At 30.1% G+C, this 21,505-nt stretch overlaps 1 protein-coding gene across 6 annotated transcripts in view; it reads right to left on the bottom strand.

Annotated features, from left to right (window-relative positions):
* LOC129960212 (long-chain-fatty-acid--CoA ligase 4-like) overlaps window positions 1-21,505 on the bottom strand; it is an 82,816-nt gene that overhangs the window by 5,918 nt on the left and 55,393 nt on the right. For 5 of the 6 annotated variants that reach the window (XM_056073450.1, XM_056073451.1, XM_056073449.1 and 2 more), the window contains exons 2-14: window positions 13,697-13,791; window positions 9,329-9,475; window positions 7,586-7,789; window positions 6,579-6,759; window positions 6,365-6,471; window positions 6,117-6,258; window positions 5,889-5,963; window positions 5,148-5,217; window positions 3,869-3,927; window positions 3,725-3,789; window positions 1,949-2,020; window positions 1,732-1,871; window positions 334-506 (exon numbers count right to left, since the gene is read on the bottom strand). In XM_056073450.1, coding sequence (XP_055929425.1) covers window positions 334-506; window positions 1,732-1,871; window positions 1,949-2,020; window positions 3,725-3,789; window positions 3,869-3,927; window positions 5,148-5,217; window positions 5,889-5,963; window positions 6,117-6,258; window positions 6,365-6,471; window positions 6,579-6,759; window positions 7,586-7,789; window positions 9,329-9,475; window positions 13,697-13,791 — 1,530 coding nt within the window. Of the gene's footprint in view, window positions 1-333; window positions 507-1,731; window positions 1,872-1,948; window positions 2,021-3,724; window positions 3,790-3,868; window positions 3,928-5,147; window positions 5,218-5,888; window positions 5,964-6,116; window positions 6,259-6,364; window positions 6,472-6,578; window positions 6,760-7,585; window positions 7,790-9,328; window positions 9,476-13,696; window positions 13,792-15,995; window positions 16,091-21,505 lie in introns of those variants that run through there. The other variant, XM_056073452.1, reaches the window with a different exon arrangement.

Below are 21,505 nucleotides of genomic sequence, written 5' to 3'. Positions count from 1 at the left end.
ATTGGTAAACTGAATGGATACAGATGAGCGTCTTTGTGACGTACACATTTATACCACTAGACTGTAAACGGCAGTTCCACTAACATCTGGGGTACTGCCCACTGAGTCTTTAGAAGAACCCATGGTATCTTACTTCTCTTTTACTTTTGTTTCACTTGGCAATTACAGCGAACAGTGTTAAGCAACATTTCTCCATTCTTATAAAACCCTTTTCTGAATATCAAAATTATACCAGGTACAAAGACTCCACTCGAGCCACAGTCCCATTTTTATTTGAGCATGTCGTGCACATGATACGAGCAGTTAAAAGATAAGAAACATTTTAATACTTACTAGCCATCAGCGTAGCGCTAGCGGCCGTTTCCGTCATTCCGTAGGCTTGGAGCATTTGTACGTCTAATGACATTCGAATGAATTCGTGTGTATCTGGTGAAAGAGGAGCCCCGCCACAAGCCATTATACGGACTCTACCGCCAATCATCTCCTTGATTTTATTAAAGATAAGCCTGAAAACAGATACAGTTTTAGCAAGAAATTGTAAGATAAAACGTCAATACAGATGAGTCTTGTATATGAGGTGAACGAAAATTTATAGAGGTGATTACAAATGATTACATAATACTTGATTACATTTTTTTTAGTAAACTGCTCTGGAAGAAGTTTCTTTTCTGAATTTGCAGACTTTTCGTATTTTGAAATAATTTATATTTCAATTTCAAATACAATATTTCAAATCTTGATATAAAAAAGATGCAACTTTCATGTAACTTTTGGCACAATTAATTAAGAAATAAATTAAAATTAGGAACTCTCATCTAAGAAGCAGATAATGATTGAAATTATTTGGCGGTTTGAAGAAGAAAATATTTATGGCAAAAATTCATAATTTTTAAAAATGTCTTCAAAATTGCTCAGTATTCCATCCTTGTAAATGAATAATTTTTTCAAAAAGTTACATAACAGCAAATTCACTTTGTTTTATGGAAACATGCTTAGCTAATTTCAAGATAAAAGGTTTTTAGCATTCGGAGACATTTATAATAGGCAAAGATCTAAAACTGAAAAAAATTTAAAGTTAGAAAAGTATGCAATTTTGGCATGAAGAAATGCTTTTCTATTATAAAATATTCATACAACCGATATCCCATAAACTGAATTGGTTATTAACCCTAAAACGGACGAGAATGTCAGTGGAGATGAATAAAAGATCTCTGTTGAACTGCTGGTCAGAAAAATTCATCTTTAAACTGAATATCAGATAAAGATGATACGCAAATTTCTTATTTCTTCCTCCCTAACGGCTATTGTTGAGAATTCAGTTGACCACGTGATCTCCCTGGGCGGATGTGTCACGTGGTCTCCCTGTTTAGTATATTTTTTCTAACAGAAGCGAACTGGACTCCTGTACTAGAGGGAGTGTTATCTCGGCTCTCGGATCCCGGCTCTTTCCGAGAGAGTTTTATGTGTAGTTCTCTAGGCTTTCTACACTAAGGCGTATTCACGTGCCTTTTGTTGTTATTGTTACCAATAAACCCCAGAAAAGATAACATGTGTCTTCAAGTCATTTCACTCCAGAACACAATCTTCACTATCGAATAAACTATTGTGCAATCAAGAATCGCATCGATAATTTTACAGCTATAATTTTGTCGAAGTTCAAGAAAATATTCTCAAATTAAAATTGTTGCAATTCTTTATTTGCAAAGGAGATTTTTATAAATTTCCACAAACCTGTTTAAAATCGGAGTGCTAAATCCTTTCCTGTGCCAGAACAACTTGTATTTCAGAGCAAACTGGAAAAATTCCTGAGCAAATCTACTTTTTTGCTTTGTAGCTTCCATCACTCCTTTACGGATCCTGTCAGCCATCAGCTGAAACATTAAAGAAATTAGTAAAGAAATTGATTGAAAACAAACTAAAAACCTGCGAAATATGAAATAATACTTACAGGTACAGCACACATAATGGTGGGTTTCAAAACTGTTGCATCACCTTTACAACCAGACATTATTGCAGTTCCCTAATGAGAAAATAAATCATACTTTTCAGTGAGAAAATAAATCATACTTTTCAGTGAGAAAATAAATCATACTTTTCAGTGAGAAAATAAATCATACTTTTCAGTGAGAAAATAAATCATACTTTTCAGTGAGAAAATAAATCATACTTTTCAGTGAGAAAATAAATCATACTTTTCAGTGAGAAAATAAATCATACTTTTCAGTGAGAAAATAAATCATACTTTTCAGTGAGAAAATAAATCATACTTTTCAGTGAGAAAATAAATCATACTTTTCAGTTCTTCGATTTATAGTTATGTAGCTAAAATATTAACTATTCACTTGCTTATGTAATAGGCTGTGCACTTTTATGAAATTTAAACTGATATCAAGAACAAACTTCAGATAACTGAGATATTGAAATAAAGATATAAACTTCATGCTTTCGAAGATATTTTCTGTTTATTCAGGAATAAAGGTTTTTGTTATGTAACGAATAAGAAATTTTCTATTAAATGAAGAAAACAAAAGATCGGAAAATGTTGTCACTGTTCGTCTGATGTACAAACTAAAGTACGAATTAAGCGTAATCGATTTCAGTACAAGCTAAGATTTTGCTGGGTATAGTGAATTTTTTCTCAGACAAAATGATCAGAAATCTTAGATGATCTATAGTATTTTAGTTTTTTTAACTCCATGTTTAGCATTAGATTAGTGTTCTTCGTTTGACCAGTTTTATTACTCGTAAGCAAACAATTCCTGAATTAAAATTATAACTGTATTTAATTTTTGAAAGAGTAAATATTTAACTTTAATAGTACATTAAATATAATTATTTTAATAAATAAGAACACTTCAATATATTGGACGGAAGGCTCATGCTATCAGTACTGTCAATGATTAAGCGACTGGAAAGATGTTTTTAATCCTTTGTCTTGGCTTAGTTTTTTTCGATATCTAAATTTCTGGGTTAATGTGACCAGATTTTATGATCTTTTAGATTTAATGTAACTTAAAGGATGCAATTAAGGAAAAGGATATTTGAAGTAATTAAGGTAAAATGAGATATTGAAAACAGCCGTACAAGTCTGTACAATATGCATTCAATAAAAAAGGTATTTCAAGTATAAATATTTAAAATTTGTGTAAGTATATCAGTTTAATTTTGAAGCTGTTTATAGAGAATTTTACTAATTATTTCACAGACATAAAGAAGACGTTTCCGTGCGAGGGAATGTACTGGTTATAAAAAAAACTTACGAGGAAGAAGTTTTCCAAAGTGCTCTTACGTTTTATTGTTCGTTTCAGGATTGCAAGACTAACACTTTCCGACGATCGTAAGGAGTTGTACGTAGAAAGATAATTTGTTGTTACGCAGCCCAATTTCACTAATAATCCGAGTTCATCTTATTACTAAATGTAAAAATCTTTTCATATTTTCTCTCATCTCTTCTTTTGCCGAAATAAACGCTTCCTGACGCATGCGCAAAAGCGAGAAGGGTTTCCGAATCTGAGAATGAAATAATTTGTCTTTGATTCTGCGATCTATTAACGATCGTGAGTGTCCAGGTGATTAAGCATAAGGATTTTCGGAATAAAATAATGCAAGCAAATATCGCACCAATGTCACGATATTCTACAGAAATATAGGATTTCTCGGGAAATGACTATATTCTTCATTATGTGGGAACACAAGGTAATTTTCATTAAAGAATATTAAATACCTTATCAGTCATTGTATGAGGAGATGAATATCCAACAGGTATTCCCATAACACAGAAAAAGGCCTCTGAAAATAACACCAGCAATTAATTCATCGGTTATAAAACATCTAATATTGTCAAATTTATGAAAAGCAATATACCCACCAGCAGATATTTCGAAAGCGTGTGCCAGAGGCAAATATCCAATGTAGAGATCGTTTTCACTAAAAAAGAATAGATAACATTTATTCAGACATTTATGAACATGGATACCATTTTACGTAAAAAGTGATTACATTTTTTGCTTAATTCAGCACGTTATTAATTTTACACTGACAAAAATTCCAAGATTATTCAATGAATTTCACCTTTTTTTAAATCCGTGTTCCGATTCATTTGCATTTTGAGGTTCAAAAGCCCTCCATTTGGATATAAAATCTACGACTTGAGGGATTTTAGAGTTAAATTCGAAAAACAACAAGTGTGAGATCAAGAATGGACAATGGCTGAATTCATTTTAATACTAGTATCTCACTTTGAAATTACACGAAAACTATTTGCAGCGGACCTCAATTTTCAATCGGGTCAGATGTCAGGGACAACTGATCTACCATTGTATTCTTCAAACTTAACTACAATGAACCGTTTCAATATAGTTTTCAGATTAAAACCTGAATAATTTACGAAATATAACCATCTTCAGACGCATAGAAATGATAGATTGCATTAACAAAACATTCGTGTCCTCTCCCCCCTCCCTCTATGGACCATTCAATAAAGTAATTGGGTTTTCAATAAAGTGATTGGGGGTCAAAAAAACTCGTACAAAGTTTTTTGACCAATTTTGTTCAAAAGAGATAGCTTATTACAGCTAGTCATTTTTTCCAATTGATAGATAACCATTTTTTAATTCAGATTATTCAAGCTGTAAAATAACAATGGTCTTCAAGGAGAGGGACGAGAGAATTATGAGGTTTTTATCCTTGTGACGATATTACAAGCCTTGGAGCTGCCTTATTTCAATTTTTTTTTTTAAATGTGTTAGTTAAAATAATGGCCTAATCTTGAGTTATTTTTTCATGAATATTTTTCTTGCATATCAAAAATTAAAAAAAAGCACGAATTTTCTAATCGAGTGTTAAGCCATTAGATTGCGGTTTTATATTATTTAGATGAAAATAGTCTTGTATCAGGCACATTTAAAAAATCTTAATATACACAAAATTGTTTCAAAAATGTTGCATACTTAACTCAAAACTACTGAAAATAATGCTATCCTTATATAAACTGTACAAATACTTAAACTGACTGGGAAAAAAACCCAACCACATGTTAAAACGAATTCTTAGAAACAAACTTAATTGACCAAACATTGTTATATAAAAACAATGTTAATGATTACTTCGGTTCGATATTTCTTTTTCAAAATAAGAAAAGTACTTACTCCAGTTTCGGGATGCAATCAAGTAGACCAGATGTAGTTGTCACCATATTTTTATGAGATAAGATCACACCTTTAAAAAAGAATTGCGATTACGATATAGTTTGAATGGAATAATTTAGCTCAATATTTTGGAAATCAGAATTCATAAATTTCAAATGATTACTATAATCATTGCCATTCAAGCTGGTAGAGAGGACAAAGCTACGAGCGACGATTTCATCGTGGACTGTGATTTACGGCTTTAGAAAGAACTATTTAAAATTAAACTGTTTTCTTTGCACAGAACGCTGTATTTTGGAAATTCAACTATCCATGTAAATGCAATGGAATCACACTGAGGTTTATTAAATACGTATATTTTGCACAATATCTTATCACACTCCATTTGACTTCGGCTGATGTAATCAATAAAAAAGGTTTTTTTTAAAAACATTTCATTGTATTAAAAACAAATTCTTTTATTTTAACTATTTTCCACTTTTTAGTCTTTCATTTCTCATTTTCATCACCAGATGGCACCACTTATTTGGAATTGAAATCCAATTAGTCTATCTGTTGATACTTAAGTTATAGAATTATAAAAACAGCGTATAGGCATCGGAGCATTTAGGTGTATAAAGCTTAAAAATTCCAGCATATCGGAAAGCGAGTGTAAAGTCTATTATAAAAATTAAACATGAAATTTTTCAAAAATGAAACAAACTAAGTTAATGTATGAAAAAGTAAGTAAAGAAATATTACCTTTAGGAATGCCTGTAGAACCGCTCGTGTACATTAGAATGGCCGTATCGTTAGGCTCAGGGGCATCGTATGATACTGTAAATGCATGAAACGAGTATTTGTTATTATGATAAAAGAGGATTAAATATATATGCAAATTTATCATGTTTAGGATTAGATGTGTAGCAGATATACACATTGTATTAAATAGAAATATGAAGCTCCGTTTATAGATATTGCATTACTTACCAGGATCACAGGCACTTCCCATATTTTCAAGCTGAGAAAAGGAGACTATTGACACTTTTTCAGGAAAACCTGTAGTATCTGCTGGTCTAATATTTTCCATGTAAACTATGTGGGTTACCCAAGGAAGCTTTCCAATAATTTTCTGCATAAATTTTTAATATTTCAACCAAAATAAAACAGCAAAAGTCAATTAAATATAAATAACTTTTCCAGAAAAAATTATGAAAATTTCATAACATAAACCCAACCTTTAACTTTGGTAGAAGTTCCTGGGAAGTAAATATGTATTTGACTTCTGTTTCATTCAGGCCATGAACTATGCCATCTTCACCAAGAGTTGCGTAAAGAGTTGCCACTAAAATATACAATAATCGAAAGTTGAAATAAAAATGAGGGGGGGGGGTGGAGAAAATCAAAAACTTTGATTAAAAAAAATCCATTATATCTAAGAAAATACAGTACCCGGGACATTAATTCTGAAACAGGCTTGGCAAGTCAACATCCATTCTATTCTTGTTTCAGCAAATATCACAATTTGTTTCTTTGGTTGCAATCCTAGCTCAAGCATACCTTTGCACAAATTCTCAACCCTCTGATCAATGTCAACATACGAAAACCATTTGTATTCGTCACTCAGTCGGACCTGTAAAAAATTGAAAATGAACTTGAAAAGCGAATTAACATTTTCCATTTTTTAAATATTTTTTTTTACTCCCACAAATAAAATTGCCCCTGATTTCAATGTAATAATTCAATTTAATTTTAACTAATTCCTATAATTATTAAAATTCCAAATAAGATATTCCATTTTCTAACCGATTTTTTTTAAAAAGTTCCTACATATTTAATGAACCGATAGTCTAAGCTCATTGTAATCAGCAAAGGAGATCAAATCCAAGAATAGAATTTTCTCTTTAATTTAACAATTGGTGGAAGTCAATTTTTATAATGGTTGATATTCCAAATAATTGAGAAATTTGTGATTTTTTTAAAAGAGAAACCAGCCAAAAACAAGAGTATTCTTCACAATGCTTTGGATTTTGAATATTTAATGAATTGATCTTCTAAACTCACAATCATAAAGAAAATTAGGGCAAACCTAAGAATAGAACTTTAGATTATATTAGAAATTAGAAGAGTTTTGAACTGCGAAAATAACCTAAATTTGAATGGATTGTTTTAAATGGTTAAAAGAAGTGCTAAGATTTTTATTTCAGTACCAAAAATAGAGACTAATTCTTAAACTCACAAAGCAGGAATAAAAAATTCCACGATTATGGCTTACGATCATACTCGGTATATTTTGTCAATTGGCTTTAGCTGTTAAACTAGAAGCATCAGTCTAAAAATCTTCCAGCAGTTTTGTTAAGTTACGGCCACAAGAAAAAAAGAATGAGAAAATTTTGAAGATGAATCATTTGCTTTTGATTATAAAATTAAAAGTAACCAATTTATTTCCAATTAATTACCTTCTTGAACACCTTTCCATTTCTGAAGTACTCATCAGCTTCAGACAAGACTTCACGGATTCCTACACATTTTTTGGTTCCGTACCGCACCACAGACATGCGAAAAAGCTCATCCATAGTTTTGATGCCTTCCAGAGGATTGATGCAGTTGCGGACAAGTCGTACGCATGGACTATAAGGGTCATCTTCTCGTATTTGTTTCGCCTGCGAGAAATAAAATGGTGATATTTATTAGAAATCTCCAAAAAACATGCAGTAAAACAAAAAACGACTGAAAATAAGTTTATTTAGAAAGGCAACCTTAAAGAATTAAAATCGCGTGTTTCAAAATAAATATTTGAGCACAACTGTGCTTTCATGGTATATTTAAGCTAGAAATACCAAGTAGTGCCAATACTTTTATTCATTCGTGTATTCAAAAACATTTAAGAAAAACCACGTTAGTTTTATTTATTGAGGTTTCGGATACTTTTTAAGATTTCCGTATAAAATCGATGGCCATTGTCAGAATAAAGCATAATTGAAATAACTGTTCATATATAAAATCAAATTTTCACAAAAATGCTAGTGAAATTCTTTAAATAGCAGTTATTTCCCGAAAAAGGAAACATTTGAGCAATATTTAAACTTCAAATTTTCACAATTTAAACGCAAGGACAATATACAGATCGACATATTTAACGTATACTTTGCATTGAACACAGCAGATCGATATGGAAATCAAAACTTGAAACCTCAACTACATGATCATGAAAAGTGGGATTCTTCATCCAGTTAACATAATCTTAATTGAAAATGTAGAGAAAGACCAGAGATATGAACACTATTTATAATATACTATTACAAACCTGTAATTTTGCTTCCCAGCGCGAATAGTGTCTTCATAAGAAAGACCGTTTTACAGTCATCCGTACTGGAGGCTGCCGGATATCGCGCTAGTGATCCCAGAGTTTGGCGACCATTTGGCGATTTGCCTCACAAATTTGGTGACTTTGGCAACAAAATGGATAATGCTCACAACTTCGATAATTTTGTCGATCTGCCCATTAGGAACCGAGATACACCTGCATGGTCTAGAAGATTCTAGCCCCGCCTTCCAGAATTATAAAAGACCGGAACTCTCAAGCTACGGTATTGTTGTGAGTAGTCGGAGTCGCCGACAAGTAACGAGCTTTTCAGAGAATACCGAAGCAATGGCGAATTACCAGCGTTGTGTGGAGCGAGTACTGAACTGCTGTGTGCTGAATTTTGTTGTCTACTGTGGAGGTAGCGTCGTATATTGTGTGTAGCCAGTTGTGAGAAGTAGTGAGTTGGTAGCTAAAGCGAGAGAAGACAGCGATAAGCTCAGCCGTTGGAGATATGGTTGAGCGAAGCTGCCAGGATCACCTCTCCAGCTGGATTCTGTCTAGCCGCTTTGTGTACTGTAGACGATTACTACTGTGGACTACTGTCGTATTTAATGTGCTACTTTGTGCTGTCCTGTGTTTGTCTCGGCTGTAAATATTTGTCGTCTGTGTGTTCGTCATCTTTGTGTACTCGTGTGTTTCATGTAAATAAACGTCGTTTTCTACTGAGGCCTGCTGATTGTGTATTCTCCACACCATGCACCCACTATCAAAACGAACCCAGCGGTGAGGAAGAAAATTCGTAACAATGCATTTAGGCTATACCTAAAGCTGTATTTTCCTTGGCGGAAGTTCTTGAAGTAAATATCAAATATAAAAAGTGAAAAAGAGAACTTACCCATACTGTGTTCTTCGCTCTCCAGATCTTCCACGGCTTCATAATTAAAAAGTACACAGGGAGTGTGATCACGTCGTAGAAGAACATGATACATTTTGCCAGCAAAAGTAAAATTTTCGTTTTTAGATCCATGGTGGAAGCAGATTCCTAGAAAAGAATATCAGATTTAATCAATAGTTTCTTTAAAAACATCAAGTATTTATTATAAAATAATGAATCATTTTGAAACATACTTTTCGATCTTATGAGCAATAGAGTTTTCCCAAAAGATATTGTATACAAATAACAGATGATGAAAATAAGATTTGACATTCACAATAAATGTTTCAATCACGCTTAAATAATGACAATGAATTGTCACTTTGAATAATGTTAATACCAGATTAAGAATCTTGGTGTGTAAGCGTATAATGCCAAGAAAAATATAAAATGTGCAAAAAAACAACTTTTTCTTACATAGTGTTGTAAATGTTGTAACAAATGAGCCCTCAGGCGACCGAACTAGAAATATTCCAAAGAGAATAACATTGAATTGCCAGCCTGCCACAATTTTTGTCCCGAAACATTCTTAGCTTGAATCTTTCGATTCCTATTTTAGTGTTATTTAATATATGTGGTCATATGTTTGTTTTTGAGAAGGATTTTTATCTATAATTTGCCTATATTATAATGGCCAGATTCACAAGTTAAAAAGTCCTGACAAAAGATTTTCTTCATAGCAATATCAATCATGCTGATATATCATGCGTGAAATATCATGCTGATCAAATATAATCGGATTGAAGTCTATTCATTTAAACTAATCCATTATTCTAAAATACAAGATTGTAAAAAAATTGATTTTTATTTAGTTTGACAAATCTTGCTTTAACCTCAAAATGGAGTACTTATGAAAAAGTGAAAATGCTAAACATCACTGACAATAAACTTTATTCCAACGAGTCTTAAAAAAAAGGAATCAAATTTAGAATTTGAAATTGAGTTCCAATTCTAGAGTTTTGGCAGTTCACAAAAGTTCTCAATTCGTCTTTTGAGATCAAAGCTATTTTTTTAACAGTATTTTAGAAAAGATAATTTTTTCCTTAGTAGGGGCCAATCCCTTTTGATTCTATAATTCCAATCCTAGTACTTGCTAATCTACTATTTTGATTGGTTTAATTTTTCATTTATTATTAATAGAAAAGTATACTTCAAAACAGGTAATACACATCTTTATAAATTAAAAAAATCAAATTTAATAATCTTGAATAAATAAGAAAATTTTTATAAAATTATAATAATGTTCCAATGTTTTTCCCTCGCATACTAAATGCAAATGAGTTTTATTAGACTAAACAAAATTGTCGTATTTTCTTTTCAACTTTATTAAAACATACACTTTAAATTCATTAAAACTTTAATGATGTGCATTTTATAGTGCACATCATAGTATGCACTTTATAAATGTATATCTCAGTAATAATGAAGATATGAAAAGGTAAACAAAAATTGATTCGCACAATAAAAAGAGTTACCATAAGAAGAATAATGAAACGAATTGTGATCATTTTCCCTCCCTTCCCCAAGAATCGAAACATTTGAAAAAGTTTTCGGATTCTTACAGGAGAAGCTACCAAATCTTAAAATGCAGTGACTCTCCGATAGAAGCAACTGCCATGATTAATAAGTTGCTATTCCGGTAATTGTTAAATTCTTCTTTACAAAAAACATCGGATTTCATGTACATATTTCCAGTTCCTTTTGCTTAATGTTTTCATAAAAAAATTTTAAAATGTAATAGCCTTCCATTCAATTTCAAATAAAAAAAGCACCTATTAATTTTTCAGTCAAGTTTTTATAGTGGTATTAAAAGTGATAAAGCCATTATGGCAAATATTCTGCAAGACGCTGAAAGTATTTTGAATATATAAACCACGTAACAGAAATGTTAGATTTGACATTTCATTATGCCAAAGCCATAACAATCGAAAAAGTTTTAAATGTTCATTAACGTCTACAAACTCTGAACATTTGTAGACTTCTACTCTGACAAAGTTTTGTATCCCGCAATGAATTTATGTACCTGAAGTTCGAGATAAAAAAAAATTAGGCAAAACAAAACACTTCTCCATACTTCATTCCAGTCGAATGTTAAGAAGAAATTTGAGTGAGAGGACTTTCTACAATTTAAAACACTATTGAAACAGCATTAACACATTCATGGGTAGTATGGTCGTACGAGTTAAATATTGATCCCATCAAAGCCACGATTATACTATTAATAAAAAAAATAATTCTAAAGTGCGTTTTCGTAGTTGACACAACCACAAGGATATTGTTTTATAAACATTTTGAAGGAAAAGTAACTTTAACCCAGAAGATAAAAATATGGTATTACAAGTTCTACTAGCATTTTAAACTATTCTTGAAATGTTATCACTCAATATATTAATACATATGGTAACACTATATGTTGAACTCAATATATTAACACCATATGTTAAATTCAAAAGCTAAATGATGGTATCTATTGGTAGAATCTTTACATTCTTGAGGGGGCAAGGGAATAAAACTTTCTTCAGGAATTTCAGCACTACACAAGGCAAGAATTTATAGACGAATTCCTGTTTGAAAAAATCGCCGTGCGAATACTTATAAATCTTATCAATGCATGACTCTGTGGAAAATTGTAAATTCTAGCGACGCGTGACTGTGGCAAATTATGCCAGTTTAAATCCTCCAAAATAGTTTATCCATCAAACAATGAGTAACCAGCTGTCCTCTCGGGGCATTCTAATTAGGAATGTCGAATTTTGAATGAGGTTTTAAGAAGGAAAACACGAAATTTCGAGATTTTCTTCGATTTGATATTCCATAGTTTCTGAAATACGAGGCCAGTTTTCCTACAACAGTTTTAATCAGAAATCGTGATAACTCAAAATACACCAGGAAGATTTGAGGCTCTTCTGCTAATTTATGTAATCAAAGACAATTTTCATAATTTTTTTTTACAAAAGATGAATTGAGACGGATGTTAGAAATAACAATAACCAAGAAAAAACAATAATTAAGGTCGAAACTGTATAATGTGAATGTTCATTTCTTGGCAAATCGCTTGAAACTTCTTACAATTGAAGCTCTTCGGTTGTACTTATTCTAGTATTTCAAATATGAAAACATTGCTATTAAATTTCCCCATTAATACCTTTCAAACAAATACATCATTGACTTTTGCATCGAATTAGCGACTTACTTGAATACATTGAGCACACCGCTGAGATTTTTATAAGGAGAAAGCAACCAATGTTTCAAATAGGATTGGCATTTAATTATAATCTTGAAGATAAAAATAGTTAGTAATTTCAGTTATTGGTATTATTTTACACAAAAAAATTTCTTAATATTTTCTTTGCCCTGCACAGATATTTAGTAGTTTATTAGACGCACTCAAGATGAAATTATTTATCGAAAACAAGCTATCTTAACACTTATAATACTCAACAATAATGTTGAAAGTAAAGTCAGCTTACCACCAAAAGCATGGTTCGTTTTTTTCTCTATTTTGAAATATCCAAGCATAAGATAAATTCATTTTAAAAATTTAACTTTCCACCCTCTTCTTTTGAACGAATCGGTAAAAAATAGAATGAGATACTGGTAGAAAGTGAAAAAATGGGAAGTAAACGAATAGGTTAATAATCTAGAGTGAGATAATTAAAAGAAAGTTAATCTTATTCAATACTATACAAAACAAAACGAAAACGAAAAGAGTCCTTTTTTCGAATCGTCTTATTTATATTCAAGGCTGAAGTCCGACACGTGCGTGTTTATTAGGTTAAGTGCGATTTGCATGCGAAGTGATTTGATGGTTAGTGGCTAATGGTTATTACATGATAATACAGAAGTTATTATAAACACATAACTTTCTTGCCTATAAATTAAAAAGAACATTGGCAAACTTCCGAACTGATTTTGCTCTTGCATATAATTGATGTTTCTATAGGAAATAGAACAGATATAGCCGTCGTTAAAGAGGTAAGATTTAATAATTATGCAAAATTAGGAATTTAAGAAATTAAGTAAAATAATTTTATTAAAAAAAATGTTACATAATGTTAGGTAGGCTAGAAAAACATTCATTTTAGGGAGAGAATTTGACATCTTTGAGGGTATATACCAAGAGTTGTAGCAGTACAGTTTTACAAGTAGAGCAAATAATCTTTTATTTATTAAAAATTGAAATCTATTTAATAATTCTCAATGCAAGTCATTGAATGACAAGTAAAATCAGGGATATTTAATTCAAAGATACAAAAATTCGAGATCATCCCGATTGTTTGACCACTTAGTCCGGGATGTTTGACTACTTTGGCGATAAATATTAATTACCTGTTCCCTCGGTAGAGTTGAGATTCTTTCACGATGCTTTTCGGTAGCTGGTTCCTCAGCCGCCCGGGTTTTAACAACGCCGTTTTTTCCTTTACCTGAAATAAAATGTCATGTTTAGAAATTTTTATAAATAGTAAGATCTTAAAATGTAGCGAGATTTATAAATATTGAGATAATAAGATTTTTTATAAATAATGAGAGAATGAAAATTGCTTTAAATCGTTATGAATGTTATATTCTAGCGCTCTTTGCTAACTGATAACCCTATATTCCCAATGCAATTTGTATACAGTTATTAAATATGTATAGGTGTTTAACAATCAAGCGAAAAGGATATGTTAAGCATTACGTGTCGTTAAATACTTCAAACGTCATTCACTAATTTCAAAATTGCATAAATTATTAAATGCGGCATTAAATTTGGAATAAAAACGTTCAATTTATTCAACCAAGTGTTTAACGTGGCAGAAAGGTGGGGGAAATCTCTTTTTCTAGCAATGCAATCTTTAGATCTTTGAGACAGTTGAGGGCCAGACATCGCCTATGTAGATTCTGGCGTCTCTAGTTCAGCAAAAAATATTTCTAACTACGAATCAACTTCGCATCACGTTTGAGTAAAAAGAAAAAGATGCAGCATTTTAGGGTTAGTGAACAGGAGTATTTGTTCACATTTGTTCAAACAAACCATTCAAAAAGGAATGTCAGGCGTTCCTCTCATGTTTTAGGTTGATAGTAACGGAGCTATTAATTTCTTGAAAATAAGGAAATATATTTAAAGACTTTATGAATTTAACAAGAAAAATATTTATCAAAGAGTAAAAAAATCTTCAAAATTTTTTAAATGAGCGGGAGTCAAATCTAGTCCATATTTCTATTGAGAGACCTTAGCAATGACGTTTCCATTTCAGAACTCAAATAGATTCACATGATTAATTACACACGAGAGCTAGGTGCTACAAATGCTTATAAACAAAATACACACACTATTATCAAAAATAAAATTACTTATAGTTGTACAAGAAAATGTTCCACTATATGGAATTCAACCGTCTTATTTCAATCTTGAATGATTTTCAAATCCTGGGCTTTTTATTTTACTCTTTTACAAAGTTACATTCTTTATTATAATTTTTAAAAAATTAAATATATGACAGGAAAGCTTCATAAAATTTAATTCCAAATAGTATTTGTCGAAATTCGATGCAATTCGAATAAACTGAAGATATATATATTTAATGTAAGAAAAAATAATGTTCAATATCAGCTTAAAAGTTATTTTTAATTTGAATTTCAAAACTATAGCAAATTCAAATTCAATTTAATCGAAAACACAGATTAGTAATTCTTATTAAATGCAAGAAGAGATTAAAAATCTTTAAATTTCGAACTTCTAATCAGATATTGTGGCATGATAATGTTCTAGGCTTGATTGCATCAGCCATTCCATTCCATGCCTAATGAATTTTACATCATAGTTTATAGAAAGAATGCAAGCCTATAGCATATCAATAAAAACTGTAGTGAAAATTCTACTTTTGGACTTATAAAACTTTCTTACTTTGGATATTAGTTTATTGACAAAAACACTACTGAAAGATATGATGCAAAAATAAAATTATAAAAAATATTATAGTTTTTGTGTAAGCAATTGAGAAAAACAAATTTTTTATTTAATTAATAATTAAAAGTAATTCTATTTTTGAAAATCTTGGAGAGCACCAATAATCAAATAAAGCTTCCACGTGGTTTGTCCAATAGACCTTTACATTCTGCGCGAAATGCACGTGATTACATTGGCAATTTATAGACTGCATGCCAGTCTAAAAATATTTTGTTTAACCCTTTAAAGGGCCATTTTTTTCTAGTCATTATGTTTAAATATTTTTAGGCTTGAAATTTGAATAAGAAAAGGGATTCATTTAGCTTATTAGATAAATTTAATTTGATTAATAATTAAGTAACAAACCAAGACACATTTTGTGCGAGATAAAGAACTGAAGCATCTAAGTTTGTCCTTCTAAAAACAATTTGTCAGAACTTATGCCAACCTACATAGTTTCATACAAAAATTGATAAATTTGGTGGGAAGCATACTTCTCACTGCCCTAGAAAGGGTTAAAAAACAGAAAAAGACACTCTTCAACTGTCCCTATTTTTCAATTCTCTGCAATTAAAGTTTAAAGGAAAACAGAAAACATAAAGGATCTGATTAAATATTTTCTAAAAATCTTTTTGAAATAAATTATCTTCATTTATAAATTTCCATTAACATAGAAAATGCGAAATAGTGTAAACATACCAATCGAACATGTTAATAGGAATGCAGAACATATTGAGAGTATCCCATCATCGAAGTAATCCTCTCGTACATTTTTTTTTCTTTTATTGATGAATGTTAACCTACCTGTGAGCAAATTGTAATCGAAGGAAATCTCTCACCACACATTACGTCACAACACGTCATGTTTGGGTGACAATTTGCGTTTATTATCACTTATCAAATACTCATTTACCTCGAATTATTATCATTAATGCTTCGAGATATTATTGTAAAATCAGAAGCATCAGAAATCTTCACAGAAATAATGGCAAAAATTAGATATTGTAATACTTTTCCGCATTCCGATTAAAAGGAAAGAATTGTATTTCAGATTCACAGTCATAATAGTTTAAACCTTGTACTGTACAATTTTTCCCAAAAGCAATTGTATCAAATTTATAAACAAATAAGAGTTAAAAATCTGAGTTCGAAATTAAAGTTAAAAATTAAATAATTTTATTATTTCATTCCATTTTATGTGATATTTTAACGACTTGAATTGGGTACGTTTCTTACGTAATATTCATTTTAAATACAAATATTCAATATTAATTTTTTTAAAAATCTACAAAACGTTTCAGAAATGGTTTACAAATATATATTTTTTCATAGTGTAAATATTTTGTTAAATAATTCATACACTCAAAAGTATATATACATAATTTTTTTCCCTTTTTTTATAAACAAGGTTGAAATTTTAATTCTAAAGATTTCCTAACTTGATCCAATTAAACATTGTCATTTTTTTTCATTAGACCGCAGTTTTTAAGTGTCAAAAGAGTAACTTAAACACCGAAAATTTTATTTTATGCATTTCAGTAAGCTTTTACTCAAGCTGACAATGAAGATTTGTCAAAGATGATGAATTTGCAGAAAAAACAATCCAACAAAAAGTTGATATTTTTACACTGTGAAATAACATTAAATAAATGTAAAACGTATATCTTGGCCAAAAAAAAATCTCAGGTGGTTTTCATTTGATTTTAAAAATATGATTTTAAATAACTTAGTTTTTATACTTAAAAATAATAAAATTTACTTTTTGCTGGAATTAAAATTATTCACTTCAGATATATTTCTCAGAAATCATAATAAAAATTAGTATCATTTTTGAGGTAATATTTTTGAAATTTTGTATCCTTTATTGAAATTTAAAGTAATTTCAGAGCGCTTCCTGAAAATGCATCACTTCATTAGTTATATTTGTGTACACAAAAAATGGGTACTCATTTTCTCATTTATTAACTTTTTGCTTGACGTTTTCGTCGCCAAAGTATAATTTAAGAGAAATGGAATGCTGGAATTAAAATCAATACTTTTAAAACAAATAATTGAACATAACAATAGTATATTAAATAAAAAGTCCTATCCTACCTTCCAAAAACCATGCCAAATAATTATGCGAATCTTGCCTTCACTGAAAATAAAATTTTGTTTGCAATTTAAGTATGTGAAAATTCGATTCATTTGCCACCTAAAGATTACATTCTCATATTAATTTTTCTTTGATGGATTTCTGGATATTTATATTGTGAAACTAAAATTATTACATTGCTGTAAGAAAATATTTCTAAAACAAGGAAATAAATGCTAAGATTATAAAATCATAGTCATAAATCCGTTGAATAAAATTTCAATTCAACTGATTTTTTCAAAAATTATATGCATGAAAAATTCAACCGAGTTCTTCCAAAAATTATATGCATGAAAAATTCAACCGAGTTCTTCCAAAAATTATATGTATGAGAAATTCAAATTATTGATTCAACTAAATAACAGATTGAAAATTCAAACATATGTACATGAAAATTTGAACAGCTTTTATACAAAGTGTTGAATTAGTTATTAAATTTGCATTTTAAATTCGTAGGGAGAAAAAAATCAATACCTCATTTACAACTAATAATAGATGCACTGTTTCGATAGTGAATTCAAAACTAAACTAAAATTTCAATAAAAACAAACAATCGAAAAGATAAAAAATTATCTGTGCCACCTCATCAGTTCAGCGATGAGGCGATTGATTCAAAGAGTCAACTCGTGTTTTATCAAGAGGAAAATTTCAAGATTAAAAATTACACTATTTGCGATACTAAACGGAAATAAAAATTATCATTCTGAAAGTAGGTTAAAAAATAAAAACTGTTTTTAAAGCATAGTTGTTTGTAAAAAAAATTTATTGTAAAGATTTGCAGTATTTCTCATTCTAACATTTTAATATAAATATCAAATAATCTTTTCCGGAATTCACTACCAGATGTCGCTGATTGTATAATTAAATCATGAGAATAAAGCCTTGTCATTGAGAACACACGTGTAGGAAATTTCAAAACTCTAAAACAGGAGGTGGATAAAAAATGGATTACAAAATTCTAATCTTGGAAACAGTCTAATCAAATGAACAAAATTGTGCAAAGTTTTTAATATACATAAGAAGCCTGCGAAGTTATGCTTCTGTATTCAATTCTTTTTATTTTTTTTATTTCTGTAAAATAATTATTCATAATCCAACCATTCTACATTTCTACTTATCTGTTACTCAATAAATGTCATCACAGAAGCTTTTTTCAGACGTTCTAATTTAACTGTCTTCGGTAAATGGAAAGCATGTTAATAAAATTAGATTTTAAGCTAAAATTTAATTTTTCTATTAAACATACTTTTGTATAAAACTTGGTATGAGAAACACTGCTGCTTTTCTTTCAACTAAGTGGCTTTCTGTGTTAATATACCTATTTAGATTAGGTACATTTGTGTTATTGAATTTTAGCTTTTCCATAATCCTCTGGAAAACTGGTTTTAAAGCACAAAATTATGATTATGTAGCTCCTATCTGTACATTTCAAGCAAGTATTTTCGAAACGTTTGGTACAATTTAAAATGCTGGAGAAGAATACTAACCCATTCGTGGAGCTTTCATTATTCACTTCTTACAGGTAAGAAATGTTGTGCAATTCAGATTAGCTACTTCAAACGTTATATTCTAATTTGACGATAATTCGAACTTTTTCTTTATGTTAACAGGAAATTTATCAGACTAATGTTAAAATATTGTCTACAAATTGGATTTTATAATTTAAATTCAAAGCTAATTTATTTATTTTGAATTTTGGGGTTCCGAACCGTTTTTGTTGTTGAATATGTTGGTACTTGGTCGTAAACGAATAACTATTTTAAGGCTTGTTTTTACTTTGTATTCAATAAAAAAAATTAATAAAATATTTAATATAATTTTATTAAGATTACTTGCCATTTGCTTTTTTGTGCATTACTTATCAAAACTGCAATTTAACAAATAAATATCTGACATTTTTGATTTAAAAATTGGTGTTTGAAGCTGAAATCCTTTAAGTTTTCGTTTTTCTAAACTTGAATTTTTCAATGAATTGATGTCCTGCAAAATTAACTATACTTAACAAGCTTAACTTGAACTAAGCCAAGTCGAATTATACGTTTTACGAGTAAGTCATTCACGTAACTGTTAAGTTTCATTCATGCCTCGCGTGTTCTAATGCGTTTTGCTTGAATGTTTTTAAACCAAAGTATTTAACTTTCAAAACCAGTCCCATATAAAAAAGTCAAACGAACAATGCTTGGTTATTCTACCAAAAGCTGGAGTTACTTTTATTGCCATTATTATTTAGCCAGATAAGACAAATTAAAACCTTTTTATTTTATGTCAAAACATAAAGGGAAGTCCTTGGAACCATCATTTTGTCAAAAGTCCGAAACCGGTTCTTTCTTTTAGATGATTGCGCATTAATACTTCGACAATTTTTTTATCCTTTTATAACATAATCACTTGAGAAAGGGAGGGGAGAGTAGAAACAATGGTATTTAAAGATTAACCCTTTTTAATTTTTAAGCTTTTACTTCAGTAAGATTTTGCTTTTTAACAAGGGGTTTTAACAAGGTAAGATTCAAGTTTTTCATAAATTATAGTACGATTTCTTATCAGTATTTGATTTTCTTTAGAAAAGAGAAAACATTTCCCAACGACATTTTAAATAAACAGATAGAATTATTTGTGTTTTATTGCACAAGAACCAGTTTTGGCTTTGTAAAGCCAAATTTGAGCTTAGATACCTTTATTAATCAAATTTACATGATTAATTGAAAAATCAGAATACTGTTTAAAAGCCAATTGAGAAATAACATGCAACAGTATTTATAAAAATAGATTTATATTCAACATCCACAAGGCCAGAATAACGCTTGTACGATATTGCAGATGTTTATGCCATAAAAATCCCACCATAAAATGATAATCACCTTTTGATTAGAAAGGAGCAATTACGTGACAATTTTCTGACATGCTGATTTTGTAATTCTGATATTGTAAGATGTTTTTATCGCAATAGTTAGCTAATCTGCAATTTCCAAAGAAATGCTGCAAAATTGAGATATTTTCCATAATGCACCATTAAATGGCGTATATTTCCAAAACTAAAATTGACATATATTAATTGCACATATAGTTTTTCCTATAAAATTTTCGTTATTCTTATATATTCAGCTTATTATATTTGGTATCTAGATAAAATCTGTTTGAGATGGGATAGTAGTTTTAATCGTGGTCAAGTGACGAGGAAAATATTTGAGTTGTTGCTCTACTGTACAAACTTCCGAACTACATTAATAACACGAATATTTTTGAAACCCGATGGTAGATTTTACCTACACCAACTACATAAACACAACAGATCGTCAGAGGCAAAAAAAGCCAACTTTTCTCATGAAAGTATCAAGAACCATTTTATAAGGAAGGATAACCACAAAAAAGAAAGCGATTTTTTTTTAAATTGACGTATATTCGCTCCCTGCCCTTATCTTATCGCTGACATTACTTGCAATCCTTTATACCTGCTCTTCTACGAGAGAAGCGAATTGTTCACTATCAAAATTTTGGAAAAAATCCCTCCCCCCATTCAAGTTATATTAACATCGATTATCTGAAAATAATCACAGGAACATATTTTATCTCTCAACTTTGGCGGAAGAATACTGTTATGTAATGGCTAAATAAATGATGCAACTTCATCGTAACAAATCTTACGTGAAAAGATTTCGTATCAATTAATAGTAAAAAATGCCAAATGGTTCATTACCCAATATAAACGTACTGTAAAATGGCTTACCATTTTATTCGTTTTGCAGTTGAAATTAATGTTAGTAGAGTGCATTTTTTTTTGTACACTCGAGGTGATATTTTACTGTTTAAATCGTAAGGAATGAAGGAGTTAACTTCAGTTAATCATGAAAAAATTTCTCACCCTACCTACTAGTTTTTGTTGATAAAGTTTCCCAAAGTTCAGATTCAACTCTTTAAAAGACCCCCAATGACTCAGGATTAGTATCTAGTTGTGAAAAATTCGAATATTTACTACAAGCACTTATGTAATTATATATATAAATTTTAGGCACATTATTTCCTTTTAAATCTATTCATTTGATGTGTCTGCACTTCCAGAAGTTTCATTATTATCACA

The sequence above is a fragment of the Argiope bruennichi genome, chromosome X2, assembly GCF_947563725.1.
Source record: "Argiope bruennichi chromosome X2, qqArgBrue1.1, whole genome shotgun sequence".
Lineage (NCBI taxonomy): Eukaryota > Metazoa > Arthropoda > Arachnida > Araneae > Araneidae > Argiope > Argiope bruennichi.
The sequence above is the reverse complement of the archived record's forward strand: the minus strand, read 5'-3'. Positions and strand labels throughout refer to the sequence as shown.